The sequence below is a fragment of the Marmota monax genome, unplaced genomic scaffold, assembly GCF_021218885.2.
Source record: "Marmota monax isolate L192 unplaced genomic scaffold, Marmota_monax_Labrador192_F-V1.1 WCK01_AAM20220418_F8-fsc00001, whole genome shotgun sequence".
Taxonomy (NCBI): domain Eukaryota; kingdom Metazoa; phylum Chordata; class Mammalia; order Rodentia; family Sciuridae; genus Marmota; species Marmota monax.
In genome coordinates, this window is record NW_026693777.1 from 34,855,252 (window position 1) to 34,875,676 (window position 20,425).

Genomic DNA, 20,425 nt, shown 5'->3' on the forward strand with positions numbered 1-20,425 from the left:
ACAACTGTGCTCTCATGTTCATTAAATACACTAATTAATTGCACTAATTACAGTACCAAAGACATGAAATCAAATTAAGTGCCCATTAATGGAAGAATGAATAAAAAGAAGGTGGAAGACATACACAATAGAATACTAATCAGTCATAAAAATAATGTAATCTCTGATTTGCCACAATAGGGATAGAACTGGAAGATAATAGGTTAAGCGAAATAAGCCAGTCACAGAAAAAAATACTGCATGATCTCACTCATATATTAATTAAAAAAATGTTGATCTCATAGAAGTGGAGTTTAGAATGTTGCTTAACAAGGTCTGGGGAAGTTACAGGAATGGAGAAATGGGGAAAGGTTGGCCAACTGGTACAAAGTTACAGTTAAATAAGAAATATAAGTTCTGGTATGCTATTGTATACTAGAGTGAGTAGGCATAGCAAGAATGTAGAATAAATTTCTAAAAGCTATAATAAAAGATTTTTAATGTTTTCACCACAGGAAAATAAACGGTAAGTGTTTGAGGAGAAAAAAATATGTTATCCTGATTTGAACAATACACAATGTATATATGTACTAATACATTCATGGTGTCCCATAAATAAATACAATTCTGTGTATCAATTAATTATCAATAAAAATCTGAGGCTTCACCAAAGTGAGAATTTGTTAGCAGGGTCTGCTCTCAGTTTTAAAATTGAGCGTGGAATGCATTTTTGTAAATATGTTTTCTACCTTAATTTCTTTCTATTATTCTCCAGAAAGCTATAATTATTGGAGAATCACAGTGGGATTACATATAAAAATAAACAAAAATTTATTTAACAAATGAAATCATCTTGTAGCATGCATTGTTAGCCTTTTGAATTGTATCTGTTAATTACTTAGTTGTATGATAAAGTTATACTAGAGTCACTTCCATGATATTCTTCTAATGTTGTCAAGGCATTATGAAGTTTGGTATAATTGTTGAGAACTTATGAAAGTTATAAATTTTTAGAATGATCCACTGCTGAAATATATTAATATATTGATTATCACTAATAAATAAAAGTCAGCCAATGAAAGTTATTTAGGATTCTGAACTTTTGTCCACCCTCAATTATCTTGCATGGTAAAAGGAGATTTTTCTGTATGTTAAAAAATGGTTAGATCTGGGGGTGTGGCTCAGTGGTAGAGTGCTTGCCTAGCATGCATGAGGCACTGGGTTTGATCCTCAGCACCACATAAAAATAAATAAGTAATTAAAGTTATGTCCACCTTCAACTAAAAAAAAATGTTCAAAAATGGTCAATTGTTTGTGAGTTTTTTATAAGCCTTACTCAGTGTAGATGGCATATTTTTTAATTTTACTTGGATAAATCACTCAATTATTATACTGATTATTACCCTTCATATTTATGAAATAAAATTAAGATAATTATATTTCCTCAAATCCATCATCTATGACAAGATTATTTTCTGTGAATGTTCCCAAGGTACATTAATCAAACAACTTCAATTAGTGCTTTCCAGAGAAAGTACTTTCTAGAGAAAGTTCACATGATTCATAAACTTGGTGACTTCATGATCCACTTAAATAATAAGAAAGAAGTCCTTGCTCTAAACTCAAGGGAAAACCAACATGTTTATTTTCATATTCCCCCTGGGGGTGGGACACCAGTCTGCCTTTTTATGTGCATCTTTTCTGTCTCCTTCTTAAAAGCATTTTTAACCTGCAAACCATTGCCATGTATTTTCTTGGAGTTAAAAACAAGATAGCCAATTTTTCTTCAGAATTTCTTTGTGTCTAGGTGTCTTTGAAGGAGTGACTCCTCAGAATAATTGGTAGGTTTAATAGCAGTGCTGAAAACACCTTAGAATTATGGGCTTTAGTAAAAGAGGATATATTTTACCTAGAGCTTGCAACTGAATGAAAACCATATTATTCTGATCATGAGGGAAAGAGTAAAAGGCAAGTTAGATCCACTAGTATCTGGATGAATGTATCTGGTTGCAACAGGAATTTAAAAGCCTCTACACTCTCCCTGAGAAATAGCCTTCCAATCCTTGGGGTCATTTTTATACTCTTAGTTTTAATTTTCAGAATATAAACTTGCATTAGTTTAATCTACAGGAGACAAAAGGAGAAAATAATTTACAACATGCTAAATAATGGTAAATTAAGTTCTTTATTGGCTATAGTTACCATCTATAATAAACTAACATTTCATTTAATAATATCTCAAGAAAAGTCAGAATTATTGACTCATTTTGCTCTAATAGTAATTTACTTATCTGTGTTTTTAGTTTCCTTCATTATTTACTTTAATTGCAAAAGCAGTTATAGATACATGTGCAAAAACAGTTATAGATACATTATTTACTTTAATTGCAAAAACAGTTATAGATACATCAAATCAATTTTATTTTAAATTTTTAAATTTTCTCAAGTCAACACCTCTTTTCTTGATTGGTTATATAATATATTCATAAATACAAATGTCTAATTCTACTGCTAATATATGCACTTATCTTCTTACTCTATTAACTGTTTCAATATTTGAAAATGAAGCCTTTTTGCACTTGTAATATATAGCCTCTTCTATTAAATATACAAGTGTATTATTTTAATAAGGAAAAACACTCATAGTTAAAATTTCCCAGTATATTTGACTTTTCACTTTCCCTAAATTTTTTTAGTGTTAAGTGAATATTACCTTTGTATTGTCTTATTTGTTTATAACTTAACAATTTCATGAAAAGGTAACATAGCAAAACCACATGATGAATAGAAAACATATAATACATATTCTAATAAAAAAAACTTTCTTTTACACATTTCCATATACACTAATTTTTCTACATAAGTGCTTCTGTGGAAACATATTGGCTACAGAATACAGGCAAACAGCACTGGAGACCCCATAGCTTTTCTTTTGTAAGAAAGATATTATAGTTGAAAATAGTGAGGCAATTGTTCATTTTTTACCCATGTGAAAGGCATTGAATGAGCAATTCCTCCTTCCCCATCCCACCATAATAGGCCATTTACCCCATTCTCAGATGTAATTTCTGCCAGAGCAAAGCCAAACATTTTCTGACCCAATTTTATGCATTTCACACATTTTTAGTTTACTGATGTTTGTATAACACATACTACTCAAAACTTTAAATTTTCCATTTTAGGTTTAGCAATAGCTTTAGTTAGGAAGGTCTGTTTTTGTTTTTTGGGTTTTTTTTTCTGTTTTAACTTTATGAGTGAAAAATGCTTATACTTTTGAAAATATTTCATCTCAGATAATATGAACAAATTTTCATGATGAATAATTAAGGATTTCAGTCCATATATTTATAGATAGGTGAATATGAGAGCTGAAGATTTTTAAATATGTTTTAAAACATGCTTCTTAAATATTTATAAAGTTTTTGCTTACAAAATACGTAAATATGATTATTAAAAGTTTTAAAAACCTAGAGTAATGGGTACTGTTTTCTTATCTTGATTTTCCAGTTTTACATAGTAAGTTAAAAAGTTATTTTTGTATGTTGTCTCCAGATTTTTACCTGTCATTTTTTTTGAGATTGAGGACTATATAGTTTCAAAAATAATGTCAAGATTGATATATAGACTCAATTATTGTGTGAGTGGGCTAATGATGAACTTAAAAGTGATTCTTGATAAAATTGACAATGAGGTGATTATGTCAATGGCATTAAATAGAGCACAATATTTTAATCAAAGCTCACTATTCCTTACAGATTGTCTGTTGTGAAGTGCTTCTGTGGTTTCTTTTGGGTTGAGTTTCTTCATAATTACCAAAAAAAGAAACTAACTCTAAAGAATAGAATCTCATCAGTGCACACACTTATATATAGTCAATGAAATACGCAAAGATGCTCAATATGTTAGCTTTATACCTTCTTAATAGTTTGTATTTAAAGAGTGCGTATTAGACTAATTTTACAGAAAAAATAATCAATGTTAAAAAGAGTTAAAGGTATATTTCCCTTATGAATACTGAGGTCCAGACTGAGATTTAAACACTATTTCTGCAGATATTATTCATTCCAAAACTGTAGGCTAAACAATGTTTTCTGAATATTTGATGAACTACTAAGTCAAAAAATGAAAATTCAGAATAAATTTCTGGCTTCTGTTCTGGTGCTTCAGAATCAGGACATGGTACAAGTATGTGCCTTTGCATCTGTGTTTGTGTGTGTGATTGTTTTTTAATCTCTTTAGGTGGTATCAGTAGTAGTTCTAAAGAAAGAAGAAGAAAAAGGAAAGAAAGCGGAAACCAAAAGATCCAAATCAAAATTAAAAAGTAAGATAGAGTGAGTTGACAGTATCAGATTGCTGTGGGAAAACAGAATCCAAATGTCAGGATTAAAGAGCCAGTGTATAAGTCCAGAGTCAGTCTGCTCAGGTGTGAAACACCAGGGGACAGCACTGGCTGCAGAGAAGAGAAGGTCAGTGTTTAGGAGGGAAAAAAAGCAAACACTACTTGGAAAATGCTTGGTGGTAGTCATGAGATTGTCTGCACACAGAATACAAAGGGACAAATAAGGACAAATTTCAGCCAGGAGTCAAGTACAACAGATTCATGAAAATAAGCCAAAGAACTGGAAGGAGAGGTCAGGAGTTTTGCTCACAAAAAAAAAAAAAAAAATAGTAATCACACCCTGCTCCATAAGATAACAAAAAACAGACCTGAATATTGAAAAACACTAATGTTACTATGCAGAATCTTTCTAGGAGGGGAGTATAATTATATAGAGAGGAGCAAGTGCATATGACAGATACCTCAGTTTAAGTCTTCAGAAATAAGTGAAATTCTTGGTCTATATTTGTACAATGAAAGACAGAGGAGGGAATATAGCATCACCAATAGGAGAAAGTACATTGAACTGATTTGCTGAGTTGGGTATGTAACTCAATTCACATGTACCATCTGAATATTCAGAGGGACAGAGGGAAAAAGTGAACACTTAGGTTTCAAAAAGCTCAATGATTATGCTCTAACCCACTTGAAATCACTTATTTGACCATTAGCCATTTGACTCCTTTTCCTCATCAAACAAATTGAACACAAGAGCATAAATGCATGAACTCATAATAGAAGCCACACATATATCTAGATACAATCTATGTATGCAAACAAGATGTATGAAATTTTAAATAGATTTCATATTCTGTGCCTCTCTGAAAAACATGCAATAATGTTAATGGCACTTGTATTAATTAAAATGATTTATTTGTAAATATCCATTTTCTCTCTTTCTATAGAAACCAACATTTACTGCTTAAATGTCCATACCCTGAAAACTATCCCTGATTAAAATATCATGTTTTTTTTTTTCAGATGATTTTCATCTTAGAGGCTTTCTGAAAACTTCTGCATGAATATGAAGAACAGCTCTACGATATCTGAGTTTGTTTTGCTAGGGCTCACCAGCACACTGGAACTGGAAATTTTCTTCTTTTGTATATTTTTGCTGGCCTATGCAGCAATCATGGCAGGAAACCTTCTCATTGTGATCACTGTGACCTGTGACTCTCACCTTCATTCCACACCAATGTACTTCCTCCTTGGAAACCTCTCCTTTCTCGACATGTCTCTTTCCAACATCACGACCCCTAAGATGGTGGCAGATTTCCTCAGGGAGAAGAAAACTATTTCCTTGTGGGGCTGTATGGCTCAGATGTTCTTCCTCCATTTCTTGGGGGGCAGTGAGATGACTCTTCTCATAGTTATGGCGGTTGATCGGTACATCGCCATCTGCAAGCCTCTTCACTACACAGCCATCATGAGCCGCAGGGTGTTGGTGGGCTCTGTGCTGCTGTCCTGGGCTGTTGGCTTGGTGCACACCATGAGCCAGATGGTCTTCACTGTCACCCTGCCCTTCTGTGGCCCCAACATAGTGGACGACATATTTTGTGACCTTCCCCTGGTAATAAAGCTTGCCTGCACTGAGACCTATGTTCTGGAGTTGCTGGTAATTGCTGACAGTGGCCTCCTGTCCTTCATCTGCTTCACACTCTTGCTCATCTCCTACTCTGTCATTTTGGTAACTGTGAGACATGGATCCTCGGGTGGGCTCTCTAAAGCTCTGTCCACACTGTCTGCTCACATCACTGTGGTCACTCTGTTTTTTGGGCCCTGCATCTTCATTTACACTTGGCCCTTTAGCAGTGTTTCAGTGGATAAATTTCTTTCTGTGTTTTATTCGGTCATTACACCCTTACTGAACCCCATTATTTACACTCTGAGGAATCGGGAGATGAAATCAGCCATGAGCAGACTGAGGACCCAGTGTTTCAGCTTCAGACACACTTTCTAGACAACAATCATGAAAATGAATGGTATTAATGGAAATCTCATGTAAATTACATTTCAGAGTAGGCTGATATTATTTTGTCTTATTTGTAAGTTTTCTAACAGTCATATTGCACACTGAAATTATTTAATATCATGTTCCATCATTATATTTTTATATTTAGTTTTATTGAAAGAATAAGTTTTCCCATTAAAATTCAACTCAGATTGAGTTTTAAAAAATTCAAACTTATCAATAAATTAGTAAATTGTTTCTTTAAATGGAATAAAGAATAAAGTAGAAATACTGGCTCATTAACTATATTTAGTTACCCAGAAACATCTAATATTAATATTCTTCACATAAAGAAAAATTAAATGTAAAATTGTTTACTTTAATTATGGATCATTCAGTTAAATTCTCTAGATTACTAAATATAATTAAAATTATATAGATAATTCTGAATTTATAGGCACATATACATTTATTCAGATTTTTTTGTCTTTTAATTGTGATAAGATTAATTTTGTAAAATTTTTTTAGTTGTTGATGGACACACCATAACTTTATTTATTTTTATGTGGTGCTGAGGATCCAACCCAGTGCCTAATCATATGAGGCATGCACTTTATCACTGAGCTACAGCCCCAGCCAAAGATTACTTTTTAACAAGGCTGGCACATTAGTTTTATGAGCAGTAAGATCCATAAAGCAAATGTTATCCACTGAAAGAAATTCCACATAACAAATAAATTGTTCATAACACAATTTGGCGTATTCTTTTATTTATATGTGTATTAAATTTTCTATTCATATTTGTTCTCATATTTCTCTCTGGAAATAAGAACACTACTTTTGTGTTAATCCCTCTTGTGAATAAAGAATAAATGAAGAAACAACAATGAATTTCAGGCATTTCCCTCTCAACAAAATAGGAAGATCCAAATGGATTAAGATGCATAAAGAAAGTCATAAAGTATACTAAATTAATAAATTTAGACCTGTGGTTCATTGAGATTAGAACTGACTTTCTAGGCCTATTGATATGAAATTCAAAATGTACATCTTTATCAAAGACCTCATAATCTCTTAGAGGCTTTATACAATACTTCTCTGTCACTGTCTCTTATGCAATATGTGAGCTACAGTAACTAGAGCTAATGATGAATTCACGGTCATATGTGCAAGGCATATGTTATACTAAATTCTTTTCTCGAAACTGAATTGAGGAAACTGGGAACAGAGCCCCTGGGAACACAGGGCATAAAAGTATCTATTTCTAAAGATTAATATTTATTATAGAGTTAAATGTGGATATTGATAAATATGTACCCTTTTCAAATTTGTAACATTTTAGCATATTTGATTCAGATCATCTTTCACCATAATTAATATTTTGTTATGATATAATATAAATATTATTTGATATGGCTTATGTACATGTAAAGATAGATAATAGGTACATATTTAATATATTTGAATGCGTTGATATATTTAAATATAGATATCTAATTGTATCCAAATTATATACACATAAAAATTGTATTTATGGATAAATATAAATACATGTTCTATAGTTAATTTTAATAGGTCAACTCATTTGGCCCAAGGCACACACAGAGATAGTTGGTCAAGGATTATTTTGGGTATTTTTGTGAAGGTGTTTTTTAGATGAAATTAACAATAAAATGGGTAAACAGTAAAAGAGAGTGTCCTCCATGACTTCCCCAAGCAGAGCAGAATTCTTCCTAAAGATCCTCTTTGGAACTCAAACTGCATATATCCTCCTGAGCCTCCAATTTACCAGTCTATCTCATTAGAATTTGTTCAGCCTCTACAACCATGAGAAACAATTCTTTAAAAAAAAATGTGAGGACTGCAGGTTCAAAACCAGTCTCAGCAACTTAGAAAGATTGAGTCTCAAAATAAAAAGTTAAAAGGGACAGGGGATGTTGCTCAGTGGTTAAGAGCCTCTGGGTTTAAAACTAACAAACAGACAAAAGAAAACAAATCTCTCTCTCTCTCTCTCTCTCTCTCTCTCTCTCTATATATATATATATATATATATATATATATAGTATTTATGTATAAATATATATACATGTTCTATAGTTAAGATATATATATAGTATTTATATATATATATAGTATATATATTTATATATATATTATATATATAGTATTTATGTATAAATATATATACATGTTCTATAGTTAAGATATATATATATATATATATATATATATATATATATATAGACACAGAGAGAGAGAGAGAGAGAGAGAGAGAGAGATTGATAGATTGATAGATAGATAGAAACATGTTGTTGATAGTGTTTCTCTGGGGAACTCTAAATCAAATATATACATTCACACACATACATATATATTCATATGTTTATAAATTATAAGTATACATAATATCATAATATATAAAACTTTATCTGAATTTTGGAAATAAGTTTAACATGGGATGCCTTTTTACTCCTAACAGGCTCTTTGTGTATTTCCAAAAGCAGTGCAATTTTTAAAATCAGGAAATTGCATTCATGTTTTAGCAAAATTTAACCTATAGATCTTATTCAATTTTGTGATCAGTTACCTGAATAAAGTCATTTTAGAAAAGAAAAAAGACATCTAGAGCAGAATCTAATCCAGAGACACAGAATGTATTGCATTGCCCTGCCTCTGGATTACATATTAATCTTCAACCATTCCTTAATTGTTCCTTCATATTCATGACGTAAAAGCAACATAGAAATTTCCCATGTTCTTTATTAGAGCTGCAAGTCTCAGAATTGCAATAAATATGGTATGGTAGGAAAATAAAAACGGAACCTAATTTAAAGCGTCTCTGATATGTTATCTCAAAACCTTGGCAAGCCTTGTCTCTCTGGCAGTAGTGTTATTCCCCATATCAGAAAGTGTTCTAATCTGCTTCAGGCGGATGTCCAAAAACATATTTTTATAGTTCCTCAAGACATTCATTTATTCTCATGTCTGTGCCATTACTGGTTTGAGGGCTTCAATTAATGGCTATAACCAGATAAGGCAACAACACTAACAACAACAGAAATCATAGGCCAATATTCTTGATGAATATAGTTGTAAATATCATCAACAAAATACTAACAAACTGAATCCAACAGCATATTAAAAATTATTTGCCATGAGGAAGTGGAATTTACCCCAGGGATTTAAGTAGGTTTCCACATACACAAATAAATAAATGTGATACACCACACCAACAGAATGAAAGCCAAAATGTATGATCATCTCAATGTACACAAAAAGGCATTTCAAAAAATTCATCCCTTTGTGGAAAAAAACCTATGAGTGAGTTAGTTATAGAAGACACATTTCCCAAACTTAAGAAAACATGCATAATAAGCCAACAACTAACCTTATACTGACTCTACCATTGATCTGAATTTAATGTCTTTTCCGAGTACTATTAGGCAATGATTAAAAATCTATTATGCCCAGAGTAATTTTGCATAACAAAAAATAATAATTGAAAAAAGAAGTCAAATTGTCACTTTTTTTGAGATGATATTCTTATGTAAATAAAACCCAAAATATTCGACCAAAATTATTAGAACTAAAAACCATGGAAACAAATGAGAGTATATTTTCTAGAAAATGCCATAATTTCATTCTTTTTTATGGCTTAATTCACATTTTCTTAGTCCATTCATCTGTTGATGAACACCTAAGCACGTTCATCTCTTAAGACCAATATTTTGCAAGGAGATTGGGTTAGTAATAAAAAGTTTCCCATCAAACAAAACCTTGGACCTGATGGATATACTACTGAAGATTTTGAAGAAGAAGTAATAACAATCTTGCTCAAACTTTCTAAAAAAATTTTTTTAAAGGAGTATTTCCAAACTCATCTTTGAGCAAAGCATTACACCAATGTGAAAGCTACTAAAAGAAAATAATATTATAGATCAAACAGACCAAAACAGACATGAAACTGGATCTTTTAAAAACCAGAAAAATATTAGCAAACTGAATTTTTTTTTATAATTTTTTAAATTTTTTATTGTTGGTTGTTCAAAACATTACAAATTTCTTGATATATCATATTTCACACTTTGATTCAAGTGGGTTATGAACTCCCATTTTTACCCCATATACAGATTGCAGAATTACATCAGTTACACATCCATTGATTTACATATTGCCATACTAGTGTCTGTTGTGTTCTGCTGCCTTTCCTATCCTCTACTATCCCCCCTCCCCTCCCCTCCCCTCCCCTCTTCTCTCTCTACCCCCTCTACTGTCATTCATTTCTCCCCCTTGTATTATTTTTCCCTTTCCCCTCACTTCCTCTTGTATGTACTTTTGTATAACCCTGAGGGTCTCCTTCCATTTCCATGCAATTTCCCTTCTCTCTCCCTTTCCCTCCCACCTCTCATCCCTGTTTAATGTTAATCTTCTTCTCATGCTCTTCGTCCCTACTCTGTTCTTAGTTACTCTCCTTATATCAAAGAAGACATTTGGCATTTGTTTTTTAGGGATTGGCTAGCTTCACTTAGCATAATCTGCTCTAATGCCAGCCATTTCCCTGCAAATTCTATGATTTTGTCATTTTTTAATGCAGAGTAATACTCCATTATGTATAAATGCCACATTTTTTTTATCCATTCGTCTATTGAAGGGCATCTAGGTTGGTTCCACAGTCTTGCTATTGTGAATTGTGCTGCTATGAACATCAATGTAGCAGTGTCCCTGTAGCATGCTCTTTTTAGGTCTTTAGGGAATAGACCGAGAAGGGGAATAGCTGGGTCAAATGGTGGCTCCATTCCCAGCTTTCCAAGAAATCTCCATACTGCTTTCCAAATTGGCTGCACCAATTTAGCAAACTGAATTTAACCATACATTCAATTGATCATTTATCTGTTAAAAAGAATTTATTCTAAAAAATCACAGGTAGTTCAACATATGCAAATATAAAAAACTGATATAGCAAAATAACAATGTAGGAGAGCAATAACATGTAATCATATGAACACATGAAGAAAAAGCATTTAACAAAATTTAATATTTTTTCTTATAAAAACTCAAAATATTAGGTCACAAATGATAAGCTCTTAGCTTGATGGAAAGCTTAAAGTGTTTCCTTTAAGAACAAGAACAGAAAAAAAAAAGAGGATTACTAGTCTTACCATTTCTATTCACATATAGTACTAAAGTCTGAATAAGTGCAATTAGGCAAAAGAAAGAAATAAAAAGTATCAAAATTGGGAAGAAATATATAAAATTGTCTCTGCAAATGACATGAAGCCATATATAAAATCCTACAGAATTCATTGATATTACAACTGAATTTAATAAACTTGCAGGATACAAAATCAACATATATCAGTATTATGTCTATATACTAACCACATAAATTGGAAAGGAAGTCAAGAAACAATCTCAATTTTAATAGCTACAAAATAAAATACTTAGGGAATAGATTTAACTAAGGGACTAAAGATTGTGTTGAAAATACAAATAAATATAAATATATCTAGAATTCATACATTTAAACAATAATTATATTAAAATGTCCACATTCATCATAGAAACCTACAGGTTAAATGTAACCCTTGTTGAGAGCCACAGCCAAAGCGGCCCAGCAAACTTCCAGCTGATTGACTCCTCTGCGGTGATGATCATTGGGCTGTTTACCTGCCCTTTCAGACCTCAGAGCTGCTCATTTGGGGGACTCTTTTGGTTCTGCCCACGTGATCCAGCAAATCGGCTTCAAGAGCAGGAGGAGCCGGTGGTGGCAGTTAGGCTCTGAGGGAATTCCTGAAGAGCTCAGTGTGGTGCAGGGTGTGTTCTAAAAATAAAGTTAGTTTCTGCTTGACAAGTGGCTCCGGAGTGAATTGTGCCCAGCCAGACTGCAGCAACCCCCATCAAAATTCCAAAAATGCTTTTTCAAAGAAATGGGAAAAAACTTCCTAAAATTTATTTGGATCCAAAAAGACCTTGAAGAACCAAGGAAATCTTAATCAAATTGGCAAAGCTGGAGGTATCACACTACTGAAAATCTGTGGTAATCAAAAAAGCATGGTGCTGACATAAAAACATACACATAAATCAATAGAACAGAATAATGAGCACATGAAGTATTTCATGCATTTTTGGTCAATTTATTTTCAACAAAGATGCCAACAACAAGCAATGGGGAAAAGATAGCCTTTTGAGGGAAAAAAAAGGGAATGCATGAAAGGATGAAAAAACCATAATATTAAAATTATTTTAAGTCAATGATTTTTAAATTATTTTTGGTTGTAGATGAACATAATACCTTTATTTTACTTTTATTTATTTTTTATGTAGTGCTGAGGCTTGAACCCAGGGCCTCACACATGCTAGCCAAGCGCTGTACCATTGAGCTACAACCCCAGTCCCATGACTATTTTAATAACACTCAAAGTATATTTCAGAACAAACAACATTACCAGATACAAAGAAGCTCATCTCATAGAGACAGCACTCACTTCTTTCTCTTGCCTAACTGCACTTACTCAGGATGACATATCAGATGTAATCATGTTTGTCTCTAATGGAGTTTTAAAGTATGTGACAAACTGATAGGACTACAAAGAGAAAGAGGCACACACAAAATTTTGTATTAAAAAGCATTATAACCACCACTCACTAATTAATATAATTAGATAAAGATTCATCTTTGATCAACTAATTCACTATAATCTATGTATACATGAAAATATGACCAAAATGTCACAATACTCATTCTCTTTGAAGCACACAGCCATTTGAAAATTATTATTATGGTCAAATAAACAAGTTTCCATTAATTCTAAAAAGCATTCAAGTTACCCAGATTTCTACACAAATCCACATAGCACTGTATTTGCAAAATCTCCAAACTGGGAATAACATAAATTTCCCACAGCATGTGAACAGGTAACAAAACTATGTTTTTTAAGTACAAGAGCATTCAGCAATACAAATTAAAAACATATATATTCTTTTGAAACAAATAACAGCATGACAAATTTTCAAATAAGTATGATGGGTTAAAGAAGTAAGATTCAAAAAGTGGACACTCTACTTGATTTCATTTACATAAAACTTCAAAATATGCAAAATTAGTAATAGAGTACAGGTGAGTGGTTGTCTGTGGAGATAGGATGTGTGGAGGATTTGGAAAGGGAGCTTTGGGGGCTGAGGCACATGTCACCATCTAGACTATGATGATTTTTTTCATGGTTGTACCTATGTATCCACACCTATCAAACTGAATTTTTTAAATATGAGTAGTTTGTTATATGTAAATGTACTATTATAAAGAGATTTTAATACCTAATAGGTTAAAATGAATGTATTTTAAACTCACATTAATGTCCTTTTAAAAAACTTAAGATATCCTAATAATTTTACATCCAGTTTGTAACAATTAATATCTCATGTTATCAGAATAAATTGAAAGATACTGGACATTTGACCAAGACTCCCTACCTGCTTAGAAAACCTTGGCATGTATTAGGACACTCAACTATATCATGGTTTTCTGTTTGTGGTCACATGTCACACTGTCCAGCATATGATCTCCCTTGCAATTGGAAATAAGATTTGAATTAAATATTATTATACAGATAGAGTTAGAGATCAAGGTTGCAGAAGATATCTCCTTAGTATTTTATTGATCAAGTGCTTAGTTTTTAAAGCTTCACTAATTTTTTTAAAATTGGACTAATTTACGTGGGGTTTAATTTGACTCCTTGTCCTGAGTATTCAAGATTATGCAACACTTGATATCATTCTTAACAAAGAAATCCCCAGGAGAATTTCAAGATAATTATTTCCATGATTTTGTTTTGTTCAGAGCACAGAATAGATAAATTTCACCCAAGGGATGGCTTCAGGTGGTAAATATAGGTCATGCTGAGGGAGAGCATTTCCACAGACACTGTCTCCACCAAGCAATGGATGTCATCACAAGCACACATGAGAAGAGAAGAAAAGAGAATCTCATCTAAGCAAAAATTCGGGGTTGAGTAAGTCATCTCATCTCTCTAATTTTGTTTTCTAATTCTTAAAACAAGTTTATGCCTTATCTTAAAATTCCCAGTATACTTGGAGTTGAAAATACTTTTTTTTTAATCTTTTGACATTTTCAATAAACTATTTATGGGTTTTCTCCTACTATTCTGTTCCTGCTTGTATTAACAGTGCACACACCAATAAAATGTACTGCTTCAGAGATGTTGTCAGATCTATCTCAGGAGATCACAATTACTACTTTCTAATCAACATGAGCAGCTTCCTGCTACCCTAGCTCAAATGGTCCCTGCCTTTTAAAAGATTAAATACCCTAGCTCAAATGGTCCCTGCCTTTTAAAAGAGTAAAGTTTTCCTTTGTCTGTTTGTTTAATATCAGAGAATAGATAACATTTAGCTTAGAAAGAGAAGTAGAAAGGATTGCAAACCTAATGAGAAGTGATATAAACTGAAGTCATAAGATTAAAATGGATAACCTTAGAACAAAGGAAAATATTGTGAGCTACTAGACTAGTTCTGTGTATCTCGTGAGCATGTATTTCAGGCAACCTATTATATTTTCTAAATCCTAATATATTCTTGCAAAAATACAAATATTGAGAATATCACAGAGTTTAGAGATTTTATAATTAAAAAATCTTTGCAGATGAAGAAAAAAACTTTATTACATATAGAGAGAAACAAATACTTTTGTTACTGAATTAATTTTTTTTATTTCTGTATTTTAATACTCCTAAAAGAGTAACTCAAACTGTCTCCTTTTCCAGTGTTCAGTTTTATTAGTACCAAAACTAACATTAGCCCCTTTTATGAAAATTATTTCTAAATTAAAGATCAGAATTCCAAAGATGTTTTAATAGAATGTCCTATTGCCTCTAGTTTCTCTAAAATATTAATAGCCCCTTCTGGAAAAAAAGGTGAAAGGTGAAACAGTGATTATGCTCTTGGAAGACCAGTAGCATGTCTAATACACCAATCACATTTGAATATCCTGCACTTGCTGAATAGAAGAATGTGACATTAGAGAAAATATCAGCAGTAAGTCTTTTAAAGAAAGGGAATCGCATACATTTTGCTAACAGAATTCAACAGAGCTGTAAAAGTGTTGCCCATAGCTCTGGAAACAGAATGGTTTTGAGATCCACTATAAAGAAAAGTTAAAGGAAATAACTAATATTTATTAACATACTCACAGTACTTGAAGATATTATGTGTTTTCTGTATATATTTTTTAACTTATTTATGAAATGTATTAGGTTGACTATGATTATTTTATGGATAAGGAAATGGAAACAGAAGTAGATTTAATATAGGCTAAAAGATCAAAAGGGACAGAGATTTCAGTAGTATATAATGTTAAAATCTAGGGTTATTCTATTAAAAATTGGTTAATATTAATATAGTAATAATAATAATTTGTCCATCAATATTTTGAATATAACAGTTATAAAACTAATTTTCTTTAAAATACATCTTAAAAACATACATAGTCATCTTTTAGCAAATTATTCTCTCAAACACATTTGAAATTATGCTTTGTCCATTAATTGTTATCTATGTAACTTATTCCAACAGAAACAGAGTTAGTTTTGAAAAGTATACTTGAAAATTTATTGTTTACAAGAAATTAATTTTGATAAAAGTTCAGATTGTTCAAATTTTGCAGGAGGCATGAATCTATTTGGTGAAATATTAGTTGATTTTCTTTATAATTTGAGTAAATAGAGCTGAAAATATGTGTATTTACAAGCTATGAGACTATTAATCTGTGTCTCCTTTTCCCTAGCAAACTTTGTGTTGCTTAACTATTAATCTGTGTCTCCTTTTCCCTAGCAAACTTTGTGTTGCTGAAATGTTCTTTATTCCTTCTATTTGTTCTTCTATCTTCCTCTCTTCTTTCTTCCTTATATACTTATTCTTCTAACTCCTCAGTAAAAGAGGAGGAGGTACTAACTCAGAAAACAGTAATGGTTTTTATTATTAACACTATGCTTGACCCCATCCTGGTGATTTCCAGAGGTAAAAGAAGATGAGACACACAAGTTAAATAATACCAAGGAGATTTAAGGAAGGGAGGAAAATGGGCAATTATTTTTCTACCATTAATCTTGAAAAACAAATTGTCATATTACTTAAGACATAAAATAAGCAATATTTAGAGATGAATATTGGTGTTCACAGGTTTAACTTCACGTTCATACTCAGCATTACCAAAAATGTATTTAATTTACATATGTATGTAATTTATTCCTAGCTTATGGATAATATATAGTTGATAGACAGCCAGCCAAATACATGACATTTTTAACTTTCATGTTCAGGAGACTAATATTTCAAAGCCTAGATATTTCATTAAATACTTTAATATAATTTCTATTGATAATCTTGAGTTATATGTACCTTTCAGAGTCCATCAAGATGGAACCTAAGTCTGAATTGCCTTCACTTTGGTTAAAACATTTCTACATGACTCTATATTAATATTTTTTCTAATCCATTCAGTTCACAAAATAAACACTTTTAAAATTTTTATTAATGATAAATTATGCACACAGTTTTGCATGCAGATCATTATGCCAGGATATTGATTACTTGGCCTTGAAGGTATTTACTATATGAGTTTCTCTCATAAAGGTTGTCCCAACATTTATTTTTGAGGGAACAACTAAAAATTTAATTTTATGATGTCATATAGTAGAGGTTCCATTGAGGCTTGAAGTAGTTGTTACACAGATTACAAGAAAGTGTAAGATTCTATCATATAATTTATACTGAATTTCAAAGTGTTTCCCATCATCTTCCCAAGTATATGATTTAATTTTTGTTATATAGTATAATGATTGCTGGTGCTACACTCAGATAGACCTATTTTCCAGGTGACTACCATAACTTTTTTAATCCTTTCATAATCCTTTTCTGCTTTCCTTACTGGCTTCTTGGGAGAGTGCTTGCTCAGCAAATCATTTGCAAGACAATCTCTCTTAATGTCTTGGAAAGTTAGCTTCTCTTTAGGGCATAATACAATTCACATTTAACCAAGATTTCTCCTGAAATCATACTTTCTAATTTCAGATATAGATGATAGATTTCAATGTGCATATCAACTTCTGAAAGTTAAATACATTTTCTCATTCTACTGTTTAATAATCTATCCTCCTCTCTAGGTTATTTCAGAGGGAACACTGAATGAAATGGACGGAGAAAATCAGTCTGTAGTGTCAGAATTTGCACTTCTGGGACTTGGCCACTCATGGAATATGAAGGTGTTACTTTTCATGATATTTTTGATGCTTTATTTTGTCATTGTAACTGGAAATATTGTCATCGTGACCTTAATCATCACTGACCCTCATCTCCATTCCCCCATGTACTTCTTTTTGGCCAACCTGTCCTTTGTTGATATGTGGCTGTCCTCAGTCACCACTCCTAAGATGATCACAGACTTTCTCAGGGAGAACAAAACCATTTCCTTTGCAGGTTGCATGTGCCAGATCTTCTTTGCCCATTTCATTGCAGCAGGTGAGATGGTGCTCCTGGTGGTCATGGCCTATGACCGCTATGTGGCCATCTGCAAACCACTCCACTACTCCACCATTATGAACCTGCAAAAGTGCATTGGGTTGGTGGTTTCTTCCTGGACAGTTGGCTTTGTGCATGCCATGAGTCACATAGTTGTAATTGTGCGGCTGCCTTTCTGTGGCCCCAGGGAAATTGACAGCTTCTTCTGTGATATGCCTCTGGTGATCAAGCTGGCATGTATGGATTCCTATAATTTAGACCTTTTAATGAATGTTGAATGTGGATTCGTAGGCATAACCTGTTTTATTCTCTTGCTGATATCTTACACATATATTCTTCTCAGTGTTCACCAGAAATCTAAAACTGGTGCATCTAAGGCCCTGTCCACCTGCAGTGCCCACATCTCAGTAGTGGTGATCTTTTTTGTACCTTGCATCTTCATCTATGTGTGTCCACTCAATATCACCTGGTTAGACAAATTTCTAGCTGTGTTTTACTCTGTTTATACACCTCTTCTCAATCCAGCTATTTATACTATGAGAAATAAAGAGATGAAAATTGCTATGAAAAGACTCTGGAGCTATTACATGGGTTCCCAGGGAAAGACTTAATGCCCCAAAACTCATTGCATGTACTTCACAGTGACAATGCATTGATCCTATAAAATAGGCTTAAATTCAGGGAATTCAGTTTATGTCTACAATTATTTCTAGTCTCCATATGCAATTATATATTCAATGTAATTCAAGGAATTTAACATTTACTGATCAAACAGAAACACTGTTACATATTTCCATAAAATCCATATATGAAAGATCCTTCTTTGAGGGGTAAATTATTGGACTCATCTGCCTATATCACTAACAATGTGAAGAAGACCCTAAAATTGGTTTAACTAACTCATATGTCCATCCTGATGAGTAAATTTCAAGGAACTTCCTTTGAATATTGTCATAACTTCACTTTTTAAAATTTATTCTGTGCAGGTGCACTGGTGCACTCCTATAATCCCAGCAGCTCAGGAGGCTGAGTCAGGAGTATCATGAGTTCAAAGCCAGTCTTAGCAAAAGTGAGGCAGTAAGCAACTCAATGAGACCTTGTCTCTAAATAAAATACAAAATAAGGCTGGGGATGTGGTTCAGCGGTTGAGTGCCCCTGAATTTAATCCCCGGTACCCTGCCCCCCACCCCCACAAAAAAATTCTATGCCTCAACACTTCCCCTCAAATTTTCCTCTTAACACTTTGTCAAATGCTAACTTCACTGTTGTAATTTTGCCTTACTCTAGATTCCCATCAAAATATTAATGGGGGAAAAACAGAAAAAATAAAGAGGGAATAAAATAAAAGTCATCAACTACACCAGGAATAACTGGTTTGGGTTTCATTAATTTAATTAAATTAAAATAGATGAATACATAAATAAAAGCTAATGCTATTTTTTTTTTTAGTTATCTCAGTCCCAAGGACTAGAATGTACTCTTTAAATTATTATTTACCATTTCTGTAAAATACTGAAATATAATCTCAGGGAAAGTGAGCTTTGCATGTTACCTTATTAAAATACAACATATAACATACTGGCTAATACATAATAGACAACAAATATACTTCAAAAAATCAATGCAGTCCCGTTGTTCCATTCAAATACTTATGTCATTTATTTCTCAATGAATATTGAAGTATACATTTTGGCCTTTAAAATATTTTTAAAAGTGTCAAGTATATACAATAGTTATTTTATTTCTTCCAGAATTATACATTAAATGGATTGAAATTGCTATAAAAACAATAAAAATCCTAAAGCAGAAAGATGGAGAATAAACAAATTATATTTTTATTTTAAAAAGAGAGCAAAATATAACAAAATGGTAGAATTAATGCATTTATCAGCCTTGACTACCTATTCTGTTGATCATGTTATATCTATCATTATCTTAAAGACTTTGCTATTGTCCTCAAATTGTGAATTATTGAACACAACTTAGATCAAATAAATATTAAATTTCCTCATAAAACTACAGTCATATTTTCTTTAAATAAGGCTTCAGAAGACAACTTGATTTCAAGACTATTCATTTATTAAATGACATTGCAGAGTGCAATAAAACATTTTCACAAAGCACATAAAAGAATACCCATGCAAAAAGTAAAATTCCAAAAAGTCCCTATTGAGCACACAAAATAAAAAGAAAATTGTTGGAAATGTCAAAATTCACAATATTGTTTGATTATAGAGTGTAGGTAGTAAACAGTTTGGATCATGCTCACTGAATTGTAAGCCTGAGCATATGCCACTACACACACAACGTTAAAGGGCTAGAAGTGAAATATTTGACTTTCTAGCTTACTCATAATCTCAAATCTTCCATGAGTATACTAATTTAATCACTTAGTTATAATCATTGTATATTTTAAATAAGTTTGTTCCTATCTAGAATGCTGAGTATCTTTATATCTCCATATGCCCTTAGGTGGGAATTTTTATAATTTCATGAATTTTTAGAAATAATGGTATAAGAATAAAAAACACAGCTTACAATATGCTTTAGTCTGACTTGGCAAAACAATATTCAAGTAGTCCATA

The 20,425-nt window shown here is 32.2% G+C and overlaps 2 protein-coding genes across 2 annotated transcripts; both read left to right on the plus strand.

The window, feature by feature from the left end:
• Window positions 1-5,375: 5,375 nt before the first annotated feature.
• Window positions 5,376-6,317, plus strand: LOC124104044 (olfactory receptor 4K13-like). The gene has a single exon (XM_046460710.1). It carries the CDS (start codon window positions 5,376-5,378, stop codon window positions 6,315-6,317), a length of 942 nt encoding a protein of 313 aa, XP_046316666.1.
• Window positions 6,318-17,509: 11,192 nt separating this feature from the next.
• LOC124104624 (olfactory receptor 4K14-like) lies at window positions 17,510-18,451 on the plus strand. Its single transcript, XM_046461659.1, has one exon. The coding sequence runs from the start codon at window positions 17,513-17,515 to the stop codon at window positions 18,449-18,451; it is 939 nt and encodes a 312-aa protein (XP_046317615.1). The 5' UTR covers window positions 17,510-17,512.
• Window positions 18,452-20,425: the final 1,974 nt, after the last annotated feature.

Bases quoted from the DNA above. Each gene is read 5' to 3' on its own strand.
- LOC124104044 (XM_046460710.1), top strand. From the start codon at position 5,376: ATGAATATGAAGAACAGCTCTACGATATCTGAGTTTGTTTTGCTAGGG.
- LOC124104624 (XM_046461659.1), top strand. From the start codon at position 17,513: ATGGACGGAGAAAATCAGTCTGTAGTGTCAGAATTTGCACTTCTGGGA.